General features: G+C 40.8%; 1 protein-coding gene across 1 annotated transcript; it reads right to left on the bottom strand.

Moving 5' to 3' along the window:
• Positions 1 to 11,070: 11,070 nt before the first annotated feature.
• Positions 11,071 to 12,033, bottom strand: LOC149220314 (uncharacterized). Its single transcript, XM_089387046.1, has one exon. It carries the CDS (start codon positions 12,031 to 12,033, stop codon positions 11,071 to 11,073), a length of 963 nt encoding a protein of 320 aa, XP_089243172.1.
• Between the last annotated feature and the right edge of the window lie 8,449 nt (positions 12,034 to 20,482).

The raw sequence follows: 20,482 nt of genomic DNA, 5'->3' as shown, positions 1-20,482 counted from the left end.
TTGCAATAAGCAAATGTCCCCCATGGACAAATGAAATCCGTTTTTGGTTGATCAACAGGTAGAATATTGATTTGATTGTATCCGAAAAAGCCATCCATGAAGGAAAATATTTCGCTGCCAGCACAATCATCAATGATTGGGTAATTGTCTTTTGGACAGGCTCGATTAATGTCCCTATAATCGATACATATTCTTATTGTCCCTTGCTTTTTGTTAACAGGAACAATATTCGATACCCAATCCGTTAACGGAATCGGATAAATGAAACCTGCTTTGAGTAATTTTTCAACTTCTGCTTTAATAGCAGCAACTTTTCGTGGGTGGATTTGATGCAAACGTTGCCAGACGGGTTTAGCATCCGGGTAAGTTTTGATTTCATGAACAACAATTGCGGGGTCGATTCCTGGCATTTCCTCATATGACCAGGCAAACACGTCACGAAATTATTGAAATAGGGCCTTATATGTTTGAATTTCATCTTCCGTACATGAGGCACCTATATGAATGTTTTCAACAATTCCAGGCTTAACCGAAATATCAATAGGAATAGTTCGAGAAATGTTTCCCAAATTTAACTCTGAATCAGGATTTTTCATTGGATTCTGAGGTTCCTTGATAGATTCAGTCGTAAAAATTGATGAAAAATCATTTTCAAAACGATTATTCTCGGGTAAAAACGAAGATCTATGATGAAGATCTTCCCATGGTAAATCATCGACACATAGGATTTCACGAATTTGCTCCTCAGTGTGAACAAGTTCAGAAAATGTTGTTGAATCCAAGTTTGATGTTGAAAGTGATTCCTCATGGACCACATTCATTAAGTCAATTTTGGTTGAATATGGGTCAGAAAGTGATTGCACGCCCTGATATACAATTTCATATGGAATCAAAGGCATAAAATCACCAAATGAGTCTATCTCAGATTCAGAAGGTACGATCCAAGGATCATCATAAACAATAGTGTCTGATGAACTCATATGAATGGTTGCAGTAGAAGACGATGCATTGATAGGAGGAAAAGGAAAAGTTCCTAGTAAACCAGCATCTTTAACTAGTCCTACTCCAACATCCTTATACGGGATAGTCGTTTTGCTGACATACTGAATACTTTCAGAAGAGGCTGGGTCGGATGAAAAGTAAGTCAACTGTTCTATAGTTACGATCTTTCCGTTATGAGGGAACTTTATAGGACGAAAGACCGATGAAACGATAGCTGTCATAGCGTAAGACCAACTACGACCCAAGAGAAGGTTGTAATCTAGAGGGGCATCAACCACCTACACATCTAGATTAACAGTTTTGCCTTCTACCCCTATAGGTAAATCCTGTAGAATGCCAAAAGGATGAAACCCATGACCATCAAAGGCCTTTAGAATTGTCGGGGATTGATTTAGCGAAGGAGAACCAAGCGATCTCCAACACTGTATCGACATAATACACGTTGAGGCTCCCTCATCAATCACAGTCCTATAAATAGGTCTGTTTTTTACTAACACTGGGATCTGGAAATCCATTTGATGAGGTAAGCGCGGTGTACTATTTTCTAGATCGAAAATTATAAGGTTCGAGTCCTGAACGTCAACAGCTCCTATAGCCGACAATAGTAATTTACGTTGTGCTGGACATGATTGCAGCACTTCCAAAGCCGACATTGCTGAAGGTGAAACAGCTAAATCTTCAACAATGTTATAGTTCTGAGCTGCTCTCACATATGGATTGAAAGCCGACTTTCGAAGTATACCCTTGGCGGGCGGTTTGATTACTAAGTTTGGGTTAGGTTTCTCGATCTGTAGTGGATCAGAACTAGGAGCTGAATTTGATGGGTTAGAATGAGAAGATTCTGCTTCCTTACCATCAATAGGACTTTTACTTCCATAATCTTGCAATCGAGTCACAATCCTAACATGGGACATCATCAGTATGGGTTCCTCGAAGGCATTTGAGGAAGAACCTATCTTACTGTCTTGACTTGGAAAAGGATCCTTCAAAACAGCAGGCGTTTTGGAACCTTTGACAATTTTCGCAACCTCTGCACGATGAGGGTAGTCTCTTGTAAAATGCTCTTCATCACAAATGAGACAAGGATAACAAGGTTTGCATTTCTCATCAGTTGATTCCACTTTTCTGGTTTCTCTTTTGAATTTTTATCTGTTTTATTTTTCTTCTTCCCTTTCTTCTTACCACCGGATTTTGATTTGGCTGTAGATGACTCTACAACATGAATATCGACGGAAATTTCGGCGGAAGAATCTCCTGTCGGGGAATCTGGCAAGGTTATGATAGGAGAAGAATTCCTGGAAGACTTCTTCTTACTTTTGGTATTAACCGTACCAATCATACCATTAGCGGCATGAGACCCTGAAGGAGCTACAACGATTTGATTTCGCTTAGGAAGATCGGGGATTTTCTCGTGTAACGTACCTGACTGCGTATAAACTAAGTCAAGGTATTGTGCTTGAGTAATTACTTTCTCCTCAGTCACGACTCCGGCCTTAGCTACATCCTCAGTGATCTTTGGCAATAAATATTTTACAAACTATTCGGCTAAGATCTGATCCGAAATAAAAACTTTCACTAAACGTTGTCGACGTCTCCATTCATGAATGTGATCTAAAATGTAAGTGGACGTTGACTGCTTTAATGAAGTTAGTAATTCCATGCCATTGTCATATCTGACAGGAAACTGAAAATGAGTTAAAAACGAAGTAGCTAGCTGACTGAAATTATAAAAAGTGGCTCGCGGTAACTCAATGTACCATTTGGCCGCAAGACCAATTAGAGTGCGCTAGAAAAACCTTAAACAGATTGAATCATCTGAAATGGAATTAGACGCACACCAGAGGTGATAAGTCATCACATGGTTTGACGGGTCCTCTCTTGATTTGCCTTCAAACTTAGGAATATCACTAGGCAACTTATTCGGCATTGGCAGCCAAAACGGAAGATAGTTAATTGGATCGTTCGTAAGGCGCGACAAGTCAGGCAAGTCCAAAGTTGCGATGAATGGTAACTGCTGATTAGGGTCCCTAAAACTCTGGGTCATGAGACCAACCCCAGGAGGAGGATATCTAGGATAACTGGGAATTGGAATTGCATTTGGGATATTATATCCTCCCGGAAAACCAAGATTAACCAGACCGTACTGGGGTTGTTGAGGTTGTAGATATGTATACCCAGGGTACGGTTGATACTAATAGACTGGTTGCTGCACAGTAGGACTGAATTGGTACTGTCCTTGGTACGGTTGATAAGTAAATTGAGTTTGACTTGTGACAACCGTACTTGAACCAGGTTTCTCTACAGGAATTTGAACCGAAGTTTGAATTGTGGATCCAGACTGAGGTAAAGATGTCTGAGGAGTTGATACAGGAACAGTAGAAACCGGAGCTGTCGATACTCCAGAAGTAGGTGGGGTAGATCGAATAGATGTTGCAGCAGTTACAGCAGCCGTTTGAGGCGGAGTACGAGGCGTACTAGGCCCAGGCTGAGAAACTACTGAAGGTGCAGAAGTTTGAATAGTAGACTGGACAGGTTGCTGGGGTGAACCAGAAACCGAGGGTTGTCCAGTTTGAGATGACAACTGTACATTCAGTTGCAAGACCTGTTGAGTTTGAGATGAATCCCACACTAAGTTCATTCCGGGGTATGGACCCATAACAGGTTGAGAATATTGAGGACCATAACCGGGTTGAGGGTAGGGTTGATAATTCAATGGTACATCTCCAAATCCTTGAACATATGATTGACCGGAAGGTGGTTGGAAACCTTGGGTTGGGTACTGACCTTGAGGTTGATAACCTTGAGGCACGTACTGATACTTGGGTTGACCTTGAGGTACATATTGATACTAGGGTTGACCTTGGGGTACATATTGAGTCTGGGGTTGACCTTGAGGAACGTATTGTCCCGTAGGTATGTACTGCCCTTGAGGCTGCCCCCCAGGCACAAATTGGGTACCTTGAGGTTGCCCCCCAGGTGATAATTGAGGACTTTGAGGCTGCCCCCCAGGTGGTAACTAGCCACCTTGAGGTTGAGGATTAGGAATAGTACCTGACATCATGAGAATATCTTCTACACTCAACGGCTTAGTTCCATTATTTCCAGTTAATAACCCTTGTTCAATAGGTTGAGGAGATGCTCCCGAAAAGGTACGAGTAAGTGACTGATACCTAGAGGGAACAGAACCGAAAAAGTTCTTGACAAGTCACATGCAGGTCTCGGCAGGGGATAATAACATCTAAACAAAAACTAAGCTGACTAAAAGAGAAAATCTCAAGTTTTCCAAAATTTTGACAGGGTTCGCAGGCCCGCAGTTCACACAGGTGCGGTACCGCTTTCTGTGAAAAGCAAAGGTGCAGATAGGTCCGCACTGTGTTGCAAGCCGAGGGTGCGGTCCTCTCCCAAAGTTATGAAAAACAAAAAATAATCCAAGATCTACTAAATCTACCCAATTACATAGACAACAAGCCAAAAACAGAAATAAAAACACAGTTTCTCAGGTCAAAGTAAAGCAAATAAAGAAATCAAGTCCCCAGTGGAGTCACCATTTTGTCGCACGAAATGAGTCGTTCTTGTGGACAAGATCGACCTCCCTAGTATCTAATGATATCTAGTGACAAGCAAGCCAATCAAATCCTATCTTTCTCTAAATATGCAATTTATAAACAAAGGCAAACAAGTGTTTTAGGCCTACCTTGGGTCCAATGCAAGTTTGTGGAAACCTCGCTCCTTTGATCCAAATGAGCTCCCTTGTAGCAAATCTGCAAACACAAACAAGAACACAAATTAAATAGCACCTAAAAAGCCAATGTAATAAAGCATACTTAACATGATGATCAAGGAATTCATGAAACAAATGACATAAGACAATTTGTTGAGAAAAATGAATCCGATTGTATTAATTCAAATCAAAGAAGAACTTTACAACCTGTGCCTTGATGCTGTACAAGCTCCTCCCAGGGTCCAACAAGAAGTCTCCTCTATTTTGACAAGTTTCACTCTCTTCCCAATGAAGCCAAAAAGGTATGTGATATCTCCTCTCAAGCTTAACTATGAAGTCTCAATTCCACCAGCATTTACCCTAAAAAATGTTCAGCTTCTAACCTCCCTAGCAACCAGCCCAATGCCTTAATTTATAGTGCAATGGAGGGAAGTTACTAGGTCCTCCTTCAAAGGGATAGCTCCTCTCATCAAGGGATTAGCTCCTTCTCTTTTGGGATGCATGAACCACCTAAGAGCGAACCATCCACGTCAAAATTCCTTCTAGAATCATCTAGAATTAACCCAAAGTGAGTTTTTAGAATAAACTTGCGCCTTTTTTACTTTCACAGGGGTCCGCACCCACTCCCTTAGAGACAGAGCGGGCAGGCCCACAGGTAATGTGAACAGGGGGTACGGACCGTAGGCAACAGTGAGAGAAAGTGCGGAACCAGAGCTTTGTTGATTTTTAATGTCTTTCTCTCATTTTCAAAGCTTGACATGAAGCGCTGAGGCCTAAGACCTTCTTAGGAGGACAGTATAAGTGATGATAGACCCATACTGACTGCAAATAGTCATGGTGACGATATTTTTGTGTAACACTTCACAAAAACCTTTATGTGGAATGTGATGCCTCAGGAAATGGAATTGGTGTTGTTTTAATGCAAGATGATCCATTGCTTTTGAAAGTCGTCCAATCAAAGGAAAGTATTTACACAAAGCTATTTATGAGAAGGAAATGTTAGAAATACTACATGCACTTAAGAAATAGTGACCTTACCTAATGGGAAGACACTTCAAGGTAAAAACAGATCATTATAGTCTTAAATACTTTTTAGAACAAATATTATCTTCAGAAGAGCAGCAAAAATGGGTCATAAAGAAGTTGGGTTATGACTTTGAAATCATCTACAAGAAAGGGAAGCAAAATGTTGTTGCAGATGCACTCTCAAGAAAGGATGAGGATGTGGAAGCATTACTTTGCACCATTTATATTATCCAACCAAATTGGATAAATGAGGCAAGGGATGAATGGAAGAATGATGAAGAAGTGTGGGCACTCATTCAAAAGATACAACAAGACCCCAATACATATGATACATTTAGCTAGAAAAAGGATCCGTTATGGTAGAAAGATCGCTTATACCTCTGTAAGAATTCCCAACTCAAACAAAATATTCTTATGGAATTGCACACCTCTCCCTTATGAGGGCACTCATTATTTTTAAAAACTTACGACAAGGTTAAGAAGGAATTTTTTTGGGATGGCCTTAAATATGGTATTCAAAAGTTTGTGGCAGAATGTTTTGTTTTCCAACAAAATAAAGTTGAAACAATTAAGACCCCATGTTTATTACAACCTTTATCCATTCCAAGTCATGTTGGGAAGAGGTTTCAATGGATTTTATCATAGGTTTACCCAATTCCGAAGGAAAGAGTGTCATCATAGTGGTAGTTGTTGGGTAAAATTAATTTCTTAATAAAAACAACTAATCACTTGAACATTAATAATCAACCCGAGGAGCGTCTTTTTATTTCAAGGCAATCATAAAAATATATGCATAACAAATACCAATAGCTAACACTGGTTCTATATGATTTTGTTCTATACTATCAAGCTCATTCAATAAGAAATAAAATGTAAGACTTGAATAATAAAACTAAAATTAAAAAGAAGAAAGTAAATGATAAGAAAAACAATTATGCTAATCACACAACTTGATTCATTGCTAAATTAAACCACACATTGCTGAATTGGAAATTTAATCTATTTCACCCAACATAATTCAAATGCTAATGTACAAGAGTAAATTAAATGAAATCTAGAAACTGGATGAAATAATAAATCTGGAAAATGCAGCAAAAAACAAATTAGTTAAAAGAAAGGAAATCTACTTTAAGGAATGACAATTGAAACTCAAATAAACAAACACATAACTACACTAATTTACATGTTCAAGGCAGCACCTCGTCCAATATAGTGGGCCCAACTACCCAAGACTCAGTTCTGCCTTGAGAAATAACTCAGATCAGATTACAAATAACAGATGTAGAACTAAGTGGATAAATTCCTTCATTAAAAGATATTTAATAAACAATTACAAGAGAATGAAGCTCTTAACTTTGCCTCAAATTCCACAATTGTTGATCCTCTCATCTCTCATCTCTTATCTCTTCTCTTACATCCTATCTAATAATTGTCCATCTCCTATCTCCTAATTATCCCCCATTATCCCCCCTCTCTTTGATCTCTGTTTTCATTTAAATACACAGAGAGCAAAGGGAAGTTACAACAAATTTGATTAGAAAATGATTTCCATTACAATTTTGGATTGATTACATAATCTCAATAAATAATATCAGACTTTAAATATCTTCCCTTCATTATTTAGGAAGAACAAATAGAATCTGGTATTGCAATTGGAAGAATTTGGAAAACGGCCATAACAACAAATATGAGAAAATCATCTTCAAAGAACCTTGCATTTCTCTCAATCCAAACTGAATTTTAGAAAAATTCTCACTACAAAACTAATCTGGTCTATTCTGCGCAAAACACATGTCTCAGATTTTCAAGATTCATCTTCATTTTTCCTTAAACGTCCAACACAAAATTGTCACTTCTTATACCAACGAATTTCTGAGTTGGAATATTTGATTATGAGTTGGAAATCAGATTTGCAATCTGGAAAAGGTCTTGGAGGCTAAAATTGTGAGTGATATTAATAAACCATCATTAGAAAAATAATGCATAATAATCTTCAATATATTAAAAATAAAGGAGAAAAAATAGTATTTATCCATAAGAGCATAAATAATTATAAAATGGAATTATATGATAAATTATGATAAATGACGTGATAAAGAATGGTAGAAATCGATGAAATATATGTTAAAAAGTGATAATAATAATGACAAATTAGTGGCCCAAGAGTAGTTGATAGAGTTACCAAGTATGCACACTTTTGTGCATTATATTATCCCTTTAAAGCCAGTACAGTTGCTACTGCATTTGTGGAAACAATTCAAAAGCTACATGGAGATCCAAATATTATTGTAAGCGACAGGGATCACATTTTCGTTGGAAATTTTTGGACATAGTTATTTTCTTTTCTGGGTACTCAGTTAGCTCATAACTCATTGTATCATCCTCAATCTGATGGGTAAACTGAGATATTGGACAAATGTTTGGAAGGATATCTTCGTTGCTTTGTATCTGATAAATAGACACAATGGGTCAAATGGTTTCCTTTGGCTAAATGGTGGTATAACACTTCCTTCCATACTGCAACAAGAATGAGCCCATTTATGGAACTTTATGAATATCATCCACTGTCCATCACATCATATTTAAGAGAAAATTCTAAGGTTCAATCAGTAGAAGGTCACATCGAGCATCAACAGCAAGTCTCCAACTCTTAAAGGATAACCTCACTTTGGCACATAATAGAATGAAACAACATGCAGATCAATCGCAGCGAAAGATGTTTTGATGTAGGTGACTGGGTATTTCTACAGATACAACCATACAAACAAAAGTCCCTCAAGAAAGCTAAGAAGTATAATAAATTATCACCAAAGTATTATGGTCTGTACAAGGTGTTGCAAAAGATTGGTACCCTTGCATACAAATTGGAGCTTCCTACAGCTTCCCGAGTGCACCCAATTTTCCATGTTTCATGCTTAAAGAAGGTTATAGGTGACAAGCTTAGAGTTCAAACAATATTTCCAAAACTTGACGAGGAAGGAAAAATCATATTGCAACTTGAAGCAGTCACAAAAACAAAAACTCGATAGCTATGAAATCGATCAATTTCAGAGTATCTCATCCAGTGGAAGTACTTACATGCTGAAGATTCCACATGGGAGGATGATAATTTTATACAGAAGCATCCAGAACTACTCAAGCATTGAGGACAACACTTTTATAAAGGAGAGGGGCATGTTGGGTCCCTATAATACTAATGTATTCCCTTATTATTATTGTCATTGTAGCCCCTTATTGTTATTTTTATGCTCATGTTGTCCCCATATTGTTATTATTGTGCCCCATAGAAGCCCACTATTGTTATTGTTGTTCCCGTACATTATTATTGTTATGTCGGCGTTGATTATATTTTGACCCCTTAGACTCTTATATATAGAAAGGAGGCCTTGTCATTTGTATCATCCAAGAATTATTCATTTGTGTAACGTAAAGGAGGTTGCCCTCTTGAAGAGGCTGATTTGAAGTCGTTTCTCTATCGTTTCTTCTATTTTTTGAGCCAGTTGCATAACAAGGTATGTCCAATTTCTCTCTAGATTTTGATTTCTATGAACATTGTGTATATGGGAAGAAAAATTGGGTGAATTTCCCCTTGGGTGCTAAGAGGACAAAAGGGATATTAGAGCTTGTGCATAGTGATGCGTTTGGACCTGTTTCGGTTCCATCTCTAGGTAAGTCTATATACTAAATCTCATTTATAGTTGACTTCTCAAGGAATACATGGATATATAATTTCCCCACGAATAAATCTTAAGTTTTTTTACAGGTTTAAAGAATTTAACGCTTTGGTGGAAAATCAGACAGAGAAGAAGATTAAAGTGTTGAGGATAGATAATGGTGGAGAGTTTTGCAAGAAGGAATTTGAAGATTTCTATAAGAAGTGTGTTATAGCATGGAAGAAGAATACTCCATACATACCTCAGCGAAAGGGAATTGCATAAAGAATGAACATGACATTAATGGAAAAGGTAAGAAGCATGCTCATTGGTGTTGGATTAGGGTAGGAATTACAGGAAGAGGTAGTGTGATAAGTCCCTATAATACTAGTGATTACCCCATTACTATTGTAGTTGTATCCCTTATTAATATCATTGCGCCCCTATTGTCCCCATATTTTTATTACTGTGCCCCATAGAATCCCTCTATTGTTATTTTTGTGGCTTTATATTATTTTTTTTTTCTCCGTAAGACTATGCTAATTATATTACAAAAAATTCAAAAATTACAGCAAAAATTACAACAGGGCCGTGGCCCTACATCTCCAGAGAGATTTCCCCCATAATGGACCTTTCAGAGCAGCATCATTACACAATTGGAACAGCTTTCTAGCCTTCCGACATAGCCAGCATCTAAATCGACACAGTACACATATAAACCGCCACGATGGACACATAAACTGACACGGTGGATACATAAATTGACACGGTGGACACATAAATTGACATGGTGGACATATAAACCATCATGGTGGACACATAAACAAACCGACAAAGCGAGCAGAAAAGACGAACAGAGAGTTGCGTTCCTGGCAGCGAAAGACAGAGGGACGGTAGAGCTAATCCTCATCGGTAGTGTGAGGCTCATCCTTCGCTTGACCTTTGAGCTTCTGAGATTCCTCCATGTCCGCGCGCAGCGACCTCTGTACCGGCTCACTGGGGCCAGCATCCGCAGCTTGAGTGGCTTGGGGAGAGTCTGCTATGGTTGGCCGCCTCATATCAACCGTAGGAACTTGCATGTCAACCACTGGCCCCCTGAGATTGCTGCAGTGTTCCACCATGACTGAGACAATGAGAGTGTTGTTCTCCAGAGTGCAGGGGATCCGGTAGCGAACAGCTGGATGCTCCACATGACCACAGTCCAGAATTTCACCCCGCCCACGCACATTGTTGCGGCCTACAAGTCTGCTCGAGTTTCTGTTGTGCTCAGAAGTGATTTCCACCGAGGAGGAAGGCGAATTGACTGGTCGCTGAGTAGCAGAGCGACCCCTGGAACCGCCACAACGACTGCTCATTCTGGGCCTTTCTCTTTGCATCTTCTGACTATCCTCCAGACAAGAATTCCTCTGAGAAATCTTGCACTGAGCCAGAGAATGTTCCGTCTCTGCCAGCTTCTGCTCGGACCGCTTGAGGGAATGAAGAAAAGCGACATGGGGTTCGAGTATATTGAGCGCCATTCTCCTCGTTCGTTGCTGCACATTGAATGCCGACTGGACCAGCCTTAAAGCCCAAATAACTTCACCTTCCGTCATATTTATTACGCCTGCGTCCTGGTAAGTCGTGGCTCGTCCAGGCTGACACCTGCCCATGTGACGAGCCACCTGCCTTTCACGCAACAAAGTCATCCGCATCCGAGAGAGGGAGGTCTTTTTGCACCAAAGAGATGCAATCCTTTTTGAGTTGAGCATCATCTACCATGTCCAAAGAACCTGAGAAGTAAGGTGTCGACTGTGACACGCCTTGATTTGCCATCCGATCTGCTACCTGGTTTGCAGTTCTCCTGACATGATGGAAGGTTATATTGTGGGGAGTGTGGAGCTTTTCCTCCAGGGATTCCAATCGGCTTAGCAGCCTCCAACTTGTTGCAATCTTGACTGCTTTAGCCCCAACCTGTATTCTTTTAGCCGCCTCTATGAGTATAAGAGAGTCGCCTTCAACTTCAAGTGGGGAGAAGTGATGTTGTTCAGCGAGACAGATTCCTTTCCAGAGACCTTCCAGTTCTGCTACGTTGTTAGTGTCTTTGCCTATTGTTCCGTAGTATAAATGTACCGCTTCTCCTGTGTGTCGTCTGATGACTCCCCCAAATCCTGCAGGGCCAGGGTTACCTTTGGCTGCTCCATCGAAGTTCAGCTTGTATGAGTTGAAAGCAGGTGGGGACCATGAAGATTGTGAGGTGGATCTAATAGATGGATTGGCAATTACCTTGACTAAGGCCGTGAGATCAAGATTCCATTCTTTCAGAATGCGGCGCTCCTGCTGAGTTTCGGGCATGTCAGTGTCATTCCAGGCTCTGATGGCCAGGGTTTCCTGAATGTTTTTTTTGAGGATGAGCCAAAGGTCGTCTGTAGATCTGTATGTGTTGTTGAAGATTCTGTGGTTGCGCTCCTTCCATAGGGTCCAGTATAGAAAGCCTGGTGTGATACTCCATAGAGAGTTGAGAATCTGAATTTTAAACGGTTTTTTGGCCCAGTTCCTTATGTTTTCCGTTACATCCTCCTGTCTTTGGTTTGCTCTCATGTTGCATTTTTCCACTTTCTCCCAGAGTTGCTTTGCTAGTGGGCACTCTTCCATTAGGTGACTAATGGTTTCACCATTAATGTTGCAGTTTGGGCATCTAGAAGGCCCGACAAATCCTCTTTTTATCAAATTGTCCCAAGTGAGAATGCGTTTTTTGCTTAGTAGCCATAAAAAGGTAGAGATCTTGGGCCATAGCCCTGAGTGCCAAACTTGTTCCCAGATTTGATCTTTGGCCGCCTGGAGATTGGAATAGCGCAAGTGATGGGCTTCCTTTGTGGTAAATGTTCCTTTGGTTGTGTAGCCCCATCTGAGTTTATCCTGCTAATTGGAGTGGCGGATTTTCCTGTTTATGAGTTCCTGATCAATATCGGTGTACAGTTCTCCCTGCCAGTCTATTTGCCAGAGTCGCGCTGGTTTCCATGTCTGAAAGTCATGATGTGTAGATGGCTGCCAGAACTGGTGAACCTGTGTGATGCTCTCTTGCTTCATATGAGCTTGCCAAAGAGGTTTGTGAAACAAATTTGCAAGTTTAGGGAGTTGCTGCCATGAGTCTTCCCAGAATCTGGCAGCTTTGCCTGAGTGAATTTCCCAGAAGCTATGTTCTTGTATGAAGCTGCTTTGAGTTTTTGCATTATTCCAGATGAGAGATCCTTGCGCTGTAGGGTTGATTCTGATGAGATCACTCCATTGGCTGCCGTTGGCGTATTTTGCTTGCCATAATTGAGCCCATGGGGTGTTTGGCTTGGAGACCCAGTTCCACCAAATTCGAGCTCCCATTGTGTTGTTGCTTTGAAGCGGATCCCGAAGTCCTAATCCACCCTCTGATTTGGTTTTACATACCTCTGTCCAGTTAACAAGAGCCCATTTCCGATTCAGGCCTGTGGAGCCCCAGAGGAAGTTCCGTTGTAGATTGCGTATGGCTTTCAGTACCCCTTTTGGAGCTGCCAAGATGGAGAAAAGATAGAGCGGCATTGCTTGTAATACTGATTTGATTAGGACTAGCCTGCCTGCCAAATTTAAAGCCCGGAAAGTCCAGGATGAGAGCTTTGATTCGAGTTTGTCCAGGAGCGTCTGCCAGGACGCATGCTTGATTGCTGAGTCTGAAAGGGGAGCTCCCAGATATTTAGAGGGCAGATGGGATATTGTGAATCCCAAAATTCGAGCAATATTCCTTTGCGTGGAGGGGGGGGGGTATTGAAGAAGAAGAGCTGAGATTTTGCAGCGTTAATGGAAGTACCAGAGGCGTCAGAGAAGAGGGAGAGAAGAGATTTGAAAACAGAGGCTTCTTTTGCGGAAGGGTGCCCGAAGAGCATAGTATCATCAACGAATTGCTGATGTGTCTGAGGAGTGCATCCATGGAGAGAGATGCCTTTGAGAGCTTGGGAGGAAACTGCCGATTTGAGGAGCCTGCTGAGCCCTTCGGCCATTAGAACGAAGAGAAAAGGTGACAGAGGATCCCCTTGCCTGATGCCACGCGAGGGGCGAAAGGGAGATGAGGGAGAGCCATTCAGTAAGACATAGAAACTGGGAGAAGTGATTAGGTTCATGATCCATCTGGTCCAGGTTGCATTGAAGCCAAAAGCCAAGAGCATTTTATGAATGTAATTCCAGCTAAGCTTATCGAAGGCTTTAGAAAGGTCTAATTTGAGAAGCATACGTGGTTTTTTGAGAAGCGTTAGAGAATGTATGACTTCGTTTGATAGAATTATTCCATCCATGATCTGCCGGCCTTCAACGTATCCCATCTGTTCTGGAGAGATGAGCAGGGGAAGGAGCGGTTTGAGTCGGTTTGCAATGACCTTTGAAATGAGTTTGTAAATCACATTGCATAGCGCTATTGGTCTGTACTTCTCAGGTTTGTTTGATGCTGCTTCTTTGGGTACCAAGGCTATGAAGGTTGAGTTGAGGGCTGGGAGGACCCAGTGCATGCTTCGGGATTCCTCCACTAGGTCCCATACTTCAACTTTAATGAGTTCCCAAAATTCATGAAAGAAATTGGCGGTAAATCCGTCAGGCCCTGGTGCCTTGCCGTCTTTGAGCTGAGCCATGGCTTCTTCTACTTCCTTTAAAGATGTGGGTTGGAGCAATTTATTGTTGTGATCCTCATTTATAATTTTTGGAATATGCTGCATGATGGTTCTGATTGCCTCATCCCGGTTGCCATCAGGTTCCTTTAGAATGTCCTTGAAGTAACCTGTAAATTCTTTTTCCATGTCTTCATGAGCCTCAATTCTTTCACCCTGTTGATTGTTGACAAAGGTAATGTTGTTGTGCATACGCCGTTGTATGGTAGTTTTGTGGAAAAATTTTGTATTTTTCTCTCCATCTTTAAGCCAACTGATTCGGGATTTTTGTCGCCATAAAGTTTCCTCTTGTTTTTGGCGTTCTTCAATTTGATTCCAGAGGATCTGCTCCTGTTGAATTTGTTCTTCTGTGCGGCCTTTCAGAATGAATATTTGTTGTAGTGCTTTCATTTGCTGCTCCATTTTTTGTCTTCTCTCTTGTATGTTGCCAAAGTGAGTTCGGTTCCATACTTTAAGAACTTGTTTCAGATTTTTCAGCTTTTGTTGAAACTGGTACATCTTAGCTCCCGCAGGCGGGGTATAAGATGTCCATGCATGATTGACCATGGCCCTGAAATTGTTGTTTGTGAGCCAAAAGGCTTCGAATCGAAAGGGTCTATTACAGCAGTTGCCTGGTCTGGATCATTGGAGCAAAATTGGCCAGTGATCTGAGCCTCCTTGGGGAATAATTGAGGCGTTAAAATCCCCTCCAAGGTGGATCGTGTTGTCTGAAATTAAGAATCGATCTAGCCTTGAGGAAATGTGGTGAGCACCTCGGCGCTTGTTGGACCAGGTGAAAATGCCATTGGAGGTGAGGATGTCCATGAGCTGATTGTTTTGTAGGAATTGCTTAAATCCGCTGTTGTCACTGTCGAGCCTGGTTGTGCCCCCTTGTTTTTCTTCCATGGATTTTATTATATTGAAGTCGCCTCCGCCAATCCATAAGGAGAAGTGTCTGTTTTCATTGAGGATGGAAATTGTGTCCAGGAGGTCCAATTTTTGCTGAATTGTCTGCGGGAAGTATACATTGGTGAGATGCCCATGGATGTTGGTTCCGATGAGGTGGAAGGTAGCTTGAATAAGATGAAGAGTGGCATGAAAATTATCAAGTGAAACAATCTGCGGGTTCCATAGAATGGCAAGACCGCCGGAGGCCCCTGAGGCGTCTACTGAAATTGAACTGCTGCCTGCCCATATTTTATTGCTAAGTCTGTCTATCGCTGTGCTGCTGCTTTTTGTTTCTTGAAGGAAAACTATTGCTGGTTTTTCTTGCATTATCAGGTTTTTGATCATTCTGTGTTTAGAGGGACTGTTGAGTCCTCTTACATTCCATGAAATGAGCTTCATGTAGACTGAGATTTGGGTTTGTAGAACTTGGTCAACTTGGGGAATCGCCCCGAATCCATGAGTAGTTCACCTACTATTATTGTTCTCTGAAGGTCTGTTTTTCTGCCCCTTTTCTTTGTTGTATTCCCAGGCTTTTATGGTGTTGCACCTTGGTAAGGACTCCTTCAAGTTTATCTATTTGCCAGGGGGGATTGAGTTGTACTCTTTTTGTTTGCATGCTGTCTCAAGTTTGGAGATGTCAAGCTTGGAGATTTCAAGCTCTTCTAGATCTACATCTTCCGGATCTTCCTCCATACCAATTGGAGTGTTGTGGTCCTCCTCCGCTGCATCTTCATGAAGACTCAGGGCTAGAGCTGTGTCGAGATCCATATCTGAAGCTTGTTGTTTTTCATTCAACATGGTTTTCCCTTTGGATGGGAATAAGGGACCGAGATCTGAAACAGATTTGGTTTTCTCCATGGAAGGGGTAGGAGCAGAGATGGAAGATGCTGGGTCAGAAGAGAACAAGGGGTTGGAGCGGATGAGGGAGGGCGAGGGTGGGAGCGGCTGATCCGGGGAGTCAGAGTTGGGACTATCTTGTTTATCCTGCGAGGCAAGAACAGAGAAGCGATTCTGGGGGTTCGCTTTAGGGGCTTGATCCGGAGCTGCTTGGTTTTTCTTGGCGTGCCTGCGGCGGGTGGGGATTTTGGTGAAACCATCTGAATCCTTATTAGATTCATTAGATGAAGCCTTGGACTGCGCATTTAAGGGACAGTCTCGGAAGAGGTGGCCATGCTCATGGCATTTTCGACAGCGGAAAGGGATATGCTCATAACCTAAAGGCTGTTTCCATTCAAAGTCATCGTGAAAGAGACTTACCAAGTCTGCAAGGGTCTTGGTTAGGTGCATCTGGACGCAGATCCTAGCATATGAGGTGTATTTGCGAGTCTTTGTTTTGGTTGCAACTTTGATGAAGGTCCCCAGTTTGTTGCCAATGTCTGCCAGCGTTTCTTCTCTCCAATATTCCACGGGAAGGGAATACATTCTTATCCAAACAGGGGCCCAACTGAAGTCTTCTTTATCAGGGTTGAATCCGGGCTTCCATTCCGTTAGATACAAGCCTGAAGAGTTAAAGAAGTATGGGCCGCCTTCGAATATCCTTATTTTGTCCTCTAAACAGTTAAAGATGGCTGTAAAGAAGCCCTTTGGGCCAAGTTGCAGAGTTACTTGTCCTTTGGGCTTCCATTTTGAAGCTATCCATCCTTGTAAGGCTTTTTCTGTGGGCCAGAATCCCAAGAATTTTCCGATAAGTGCATAATCCCGCATGAATTGGATTTCCCCATTGATGCGGTGGCTTGGCAATTCGACCTTGATCGGTTCTGCGGCTTTTGGAATACATGTGGCTGAGGTCACTTTTGTCTGAGGTGACTCCGCATTGGCGTGCTCATCATTGCCTGCGTTGTCCTCTTCATTCCGAGCTGAATGCATCTTTTCCTCATTCGTCCTTTGTTTTTCTTTCTCAGGTTCTCGACCTGTGCCTGCAGTGTGCAGAGTCGCAGTCTTCTGTGTCTTGTCAGTTGAGGGCGTGTCCATTGGAGGGGAGGCGGAGCTCTCCCCTCCTGCAGCTAGTGCCATAGGTGGCCTTCAGTGGTAGAACCTGCGGCGGCAATGGCAGGTCCGTTCAGCGGCGGCTAGGGTTTTGAATCGGTTGCTATTGAATCGCATCAAAGCGCTCTCATTAATCTCCTATCAATAAAATTTTGTGGCTTTATATTATTATTGTTAGGTCGGCTGGGTTATATTGTGACTCCTTAGACTCCTATATATAGAAAGGAGGTTTTGTCATTTGAATCATCAAAGAATTGCTCATTTATGTAATGTAAAGGAGGTTTTCCCCTCAAAGAGGCTGAATTCTAAGGCGTTGATCTATCTTTTCTATCTTTTTCTTGAGCTGGTTTCATAACATTTGGTATTAGAGCTTTGGATTCTAGGGTTTCACTGCTCCAAACAGGTCATCATGGAATTTTCGCTATAAATTTTTTTCAGCAACGTTTCAGAAACTAAAATAAAAACCCATTTGAGAAAAAATCGTGCTGAATCTCGGGTCTGAATTTCAAAGATTTTCGGTCTATATTTGCAAAGATATGATCTAAGGAATTTGGTCTTTTTGCATACTCTTGAATTACATTCCAAACAGGTGACCTAGGGAAAATAGACATAACTTTCTTTCTGAGCATTGTATTGAAATTTCATAAGGTACAAAAATAGGATGGACTATAGTTTCATTTATATATTTTTTAGAGCCAAAAGTCGAAACAGTGACTCGTCGCACATCGTACAAGTTCGCTCTACTGAACTAGTCTATAATCAGGTCACTGTGGGAGATTGTACATAACTCTTTCTTGGAGAATCCAATATGGATCAGACTGGTGGCATTGGAAAGAGAACACAGAGAGCTACTACTGGTCACAATTTCAGAACTAGATGATCCAAAATTACAGAGATACATCAGATTCAATATGGGGCTCCTACAAAGTGAGAAAAGGTGTGTAGTTTTTTTTAAATTTTTGCATAAGCTTGGTTTGAAAAATTAGTTTGAAGGAATTCAAAGGGCATTGTTGGGTCCCTATAATACTAGTGATTACCCCATTACTATTGTAGTTGTACCCCTTATTAATATTGTTGTGCCCCTATTATCCCCATATTGTTATTATTGTGCCCCATAGAATCCCTCTATTGTTATTTTTGTGGCTTTATATTATTTTTGTTAGGTCAACTGGGTTATATTGTGACTCCTTAGACTCCTATATATAGAAAGGATCTTTTGTCATTTGAATCATCCAAGAATTGTTCACTTATATAATGTAAAGGAGGTTGCCCCCTCGAAGAGGCTGAATTCTAAGGCGTTGGTCTATCTTTTCTATCTTTTTCTTGAGCTGGTTTCATAACATTTGGTATCAGAGCTTTGGATTCTAGGGTTTTGCTGCTCCAAACAGGTCATCGTGGCATTTTTTCTATAACTTTTTTTTTGCGATGTTTCAGAAGTTTCAAAAAAATCCCATTTGAGAAGAAATCGCGTTGAACTTTGGGTCCAAATTTCAGAGCTGTTCGCGCTATATTTGCGGAGATATGATTTGAGGAAGTTGGTCTTTTTACAGACTCCTGAATTACATTCCAAACAGGTGACCTGGGGAAAAGCATCATAACTTTCTCTCTAATGATCGGATTGAAATTTTGTAAGTAGGTACAGAAAGAGGACAATTTGTAGTTTCTTGTATGCATTTTTCAGATCCAGAGGTCAAAACAGTGACTCGTGGCAAGTCATACAAGTTCACTCTACTGAACTAGTCTATAATCAAGTCACTGTGGGAGATTTCACATAACTCTTCCTTGGAGAATCCAATTTGGGTCAGACTTGTGGCATTGGAAAGAGGACACAGAGGGCTACTGTAAGTCACAAATTAAAATCTAGATGATTGGAAAGTACAGAGATACATCAGAGGCAATATCGAGCTCCTACAAAGTGAAAAAAGGTGTGTAGATTTTCTTAAATTTTTGCTTAAGCTTGGTTTGAAAATTTATTTTGAAGGAATTCAAAGGGCATAGTAGAGCATTATTATCGGTAACTGATGCACCGAGGAAAGAAATTGCAAACACCTAGTAAGGAACCTGAAAGTTCTAGCATGACTCATGAAGAAGAGGAAGAAATGCAACATGATATATCAAAATTACAAGACCAAGTGCAACAACTGTCCCTTGCACAAAAAGGAATAGAATCTAAGATGGATGGTTTAAAGAAAGGCGTAGAAGCTAAGATGGATTATTTAAAGAAAGGTATAGAAGCTAAGATGAATGACGTGGAAGCTAAGATGGATGATTTGAAGATAGATTTGAAGACATACATGGAAGAATTGAAGATAAATATGAATAAGTTGCTACAAGAAAGGGTCACAAATGGTGAAAGGGTAGTAAAGGAAACTCATGATGAGAACAAAAGAAATGTTAATCATGATTCCATAGACTCTAATATTGGATCAAAGACCCACCATATTCCAAAAATTGATATGAGGAAGTTTGATGGCAAGGATCCCGCAACATGGATATTACAGATGGAGCAATTTTTCGATCTCAATAATGTGCAAAACACACAAAAGGTACGTATTGCAACTTTATATTTGGAACCAAATCAGTTTGTATGGTATCAATGGCTTTGCTCTCGTAAAAAATTTATCACTTGGGCAATTTTTATGGAAGAATTGATAGCACATTATGAGGATACAAAAAGCAACACTTTTTTTAGCCAATTGATAAGTCTCAAACAAAAGGGTTCAATAATGGAGCACATTGAGGAGTTCCAAAAATTGAACATAAGGGTAAAAGATATTCCAGAGGAGCATAGGATTGATGTGTTCATAGGGTCTTTAAGGATAATATCCAACATGATGTTCGCCTTTGGGAACCTGATTCATTAGAGAAGGCATTCAGGTTAGCAAGAAAAATGGAAAGCAAAATTATGGCAACCAGGAAGCATACCACTCACAACTATAAAGACGGAAGTGTTGTTGCCGCTAGTCTTCCACAACCTATAAGGTTGACACCACAACAATTGGAAGAAAAAAGAGCAAAAGGGCTTTGTTACAGTTGTGATAGCAAATACACTAAAGGTCATAAGTGTGCTGAGAAGAAATTATTCTACATAGATTGTGAAGAGGAAGAAGAAAAGGAGCAAGAAAGGTCAAAAGAAGAGGATATACTCCAGGAACAAAGCCTAGATAAAGAAGAAATGAATCTGACCATATCTTGTAATGCATTGGCGGGAATTACCACTCCTCAAACCATCAAGATAAAAGGACAAATCAAGAAGAAAAAGGTAATAGTGTTGATTGATTCAGGAAGTACCCACAATTTTATTCATTGTAAGGTAGCAAGAGAATTGAATTGCTTCCTATATCCAGCACCAGAGTGTCAAGTGATGGTTGCAAATGGAGGAACAATAATTTCCTCGGGAAAGTGCCATAATATCAATCTATCCATGGGAGAATATGTATTGACTAGCCCAATGCTTTCCATTCCAATGGGAGGTGATGATGTTGTACTAGGAGTCCAATGGCTAC

This window comes from Pinus tabuliformis, chromosome Q, assembly GCF_031772625.1.
Source record: "Pinus tabuliformis cultivar Carrire ecotype Pingquan chromosome Q, CPIR1, whole genome shotgun sequence".
Classification (NCBI taxonomy): domain Eukaryota; kingdom Viridiplantae; phylum Streptophyta; class Pinopsida; order Pinales; family Pinaceae; genus Pinus; species Pinus tabuliformis.
This window is presented reverse-complemented; position numbering and strand designations above follow the sequence as displayed.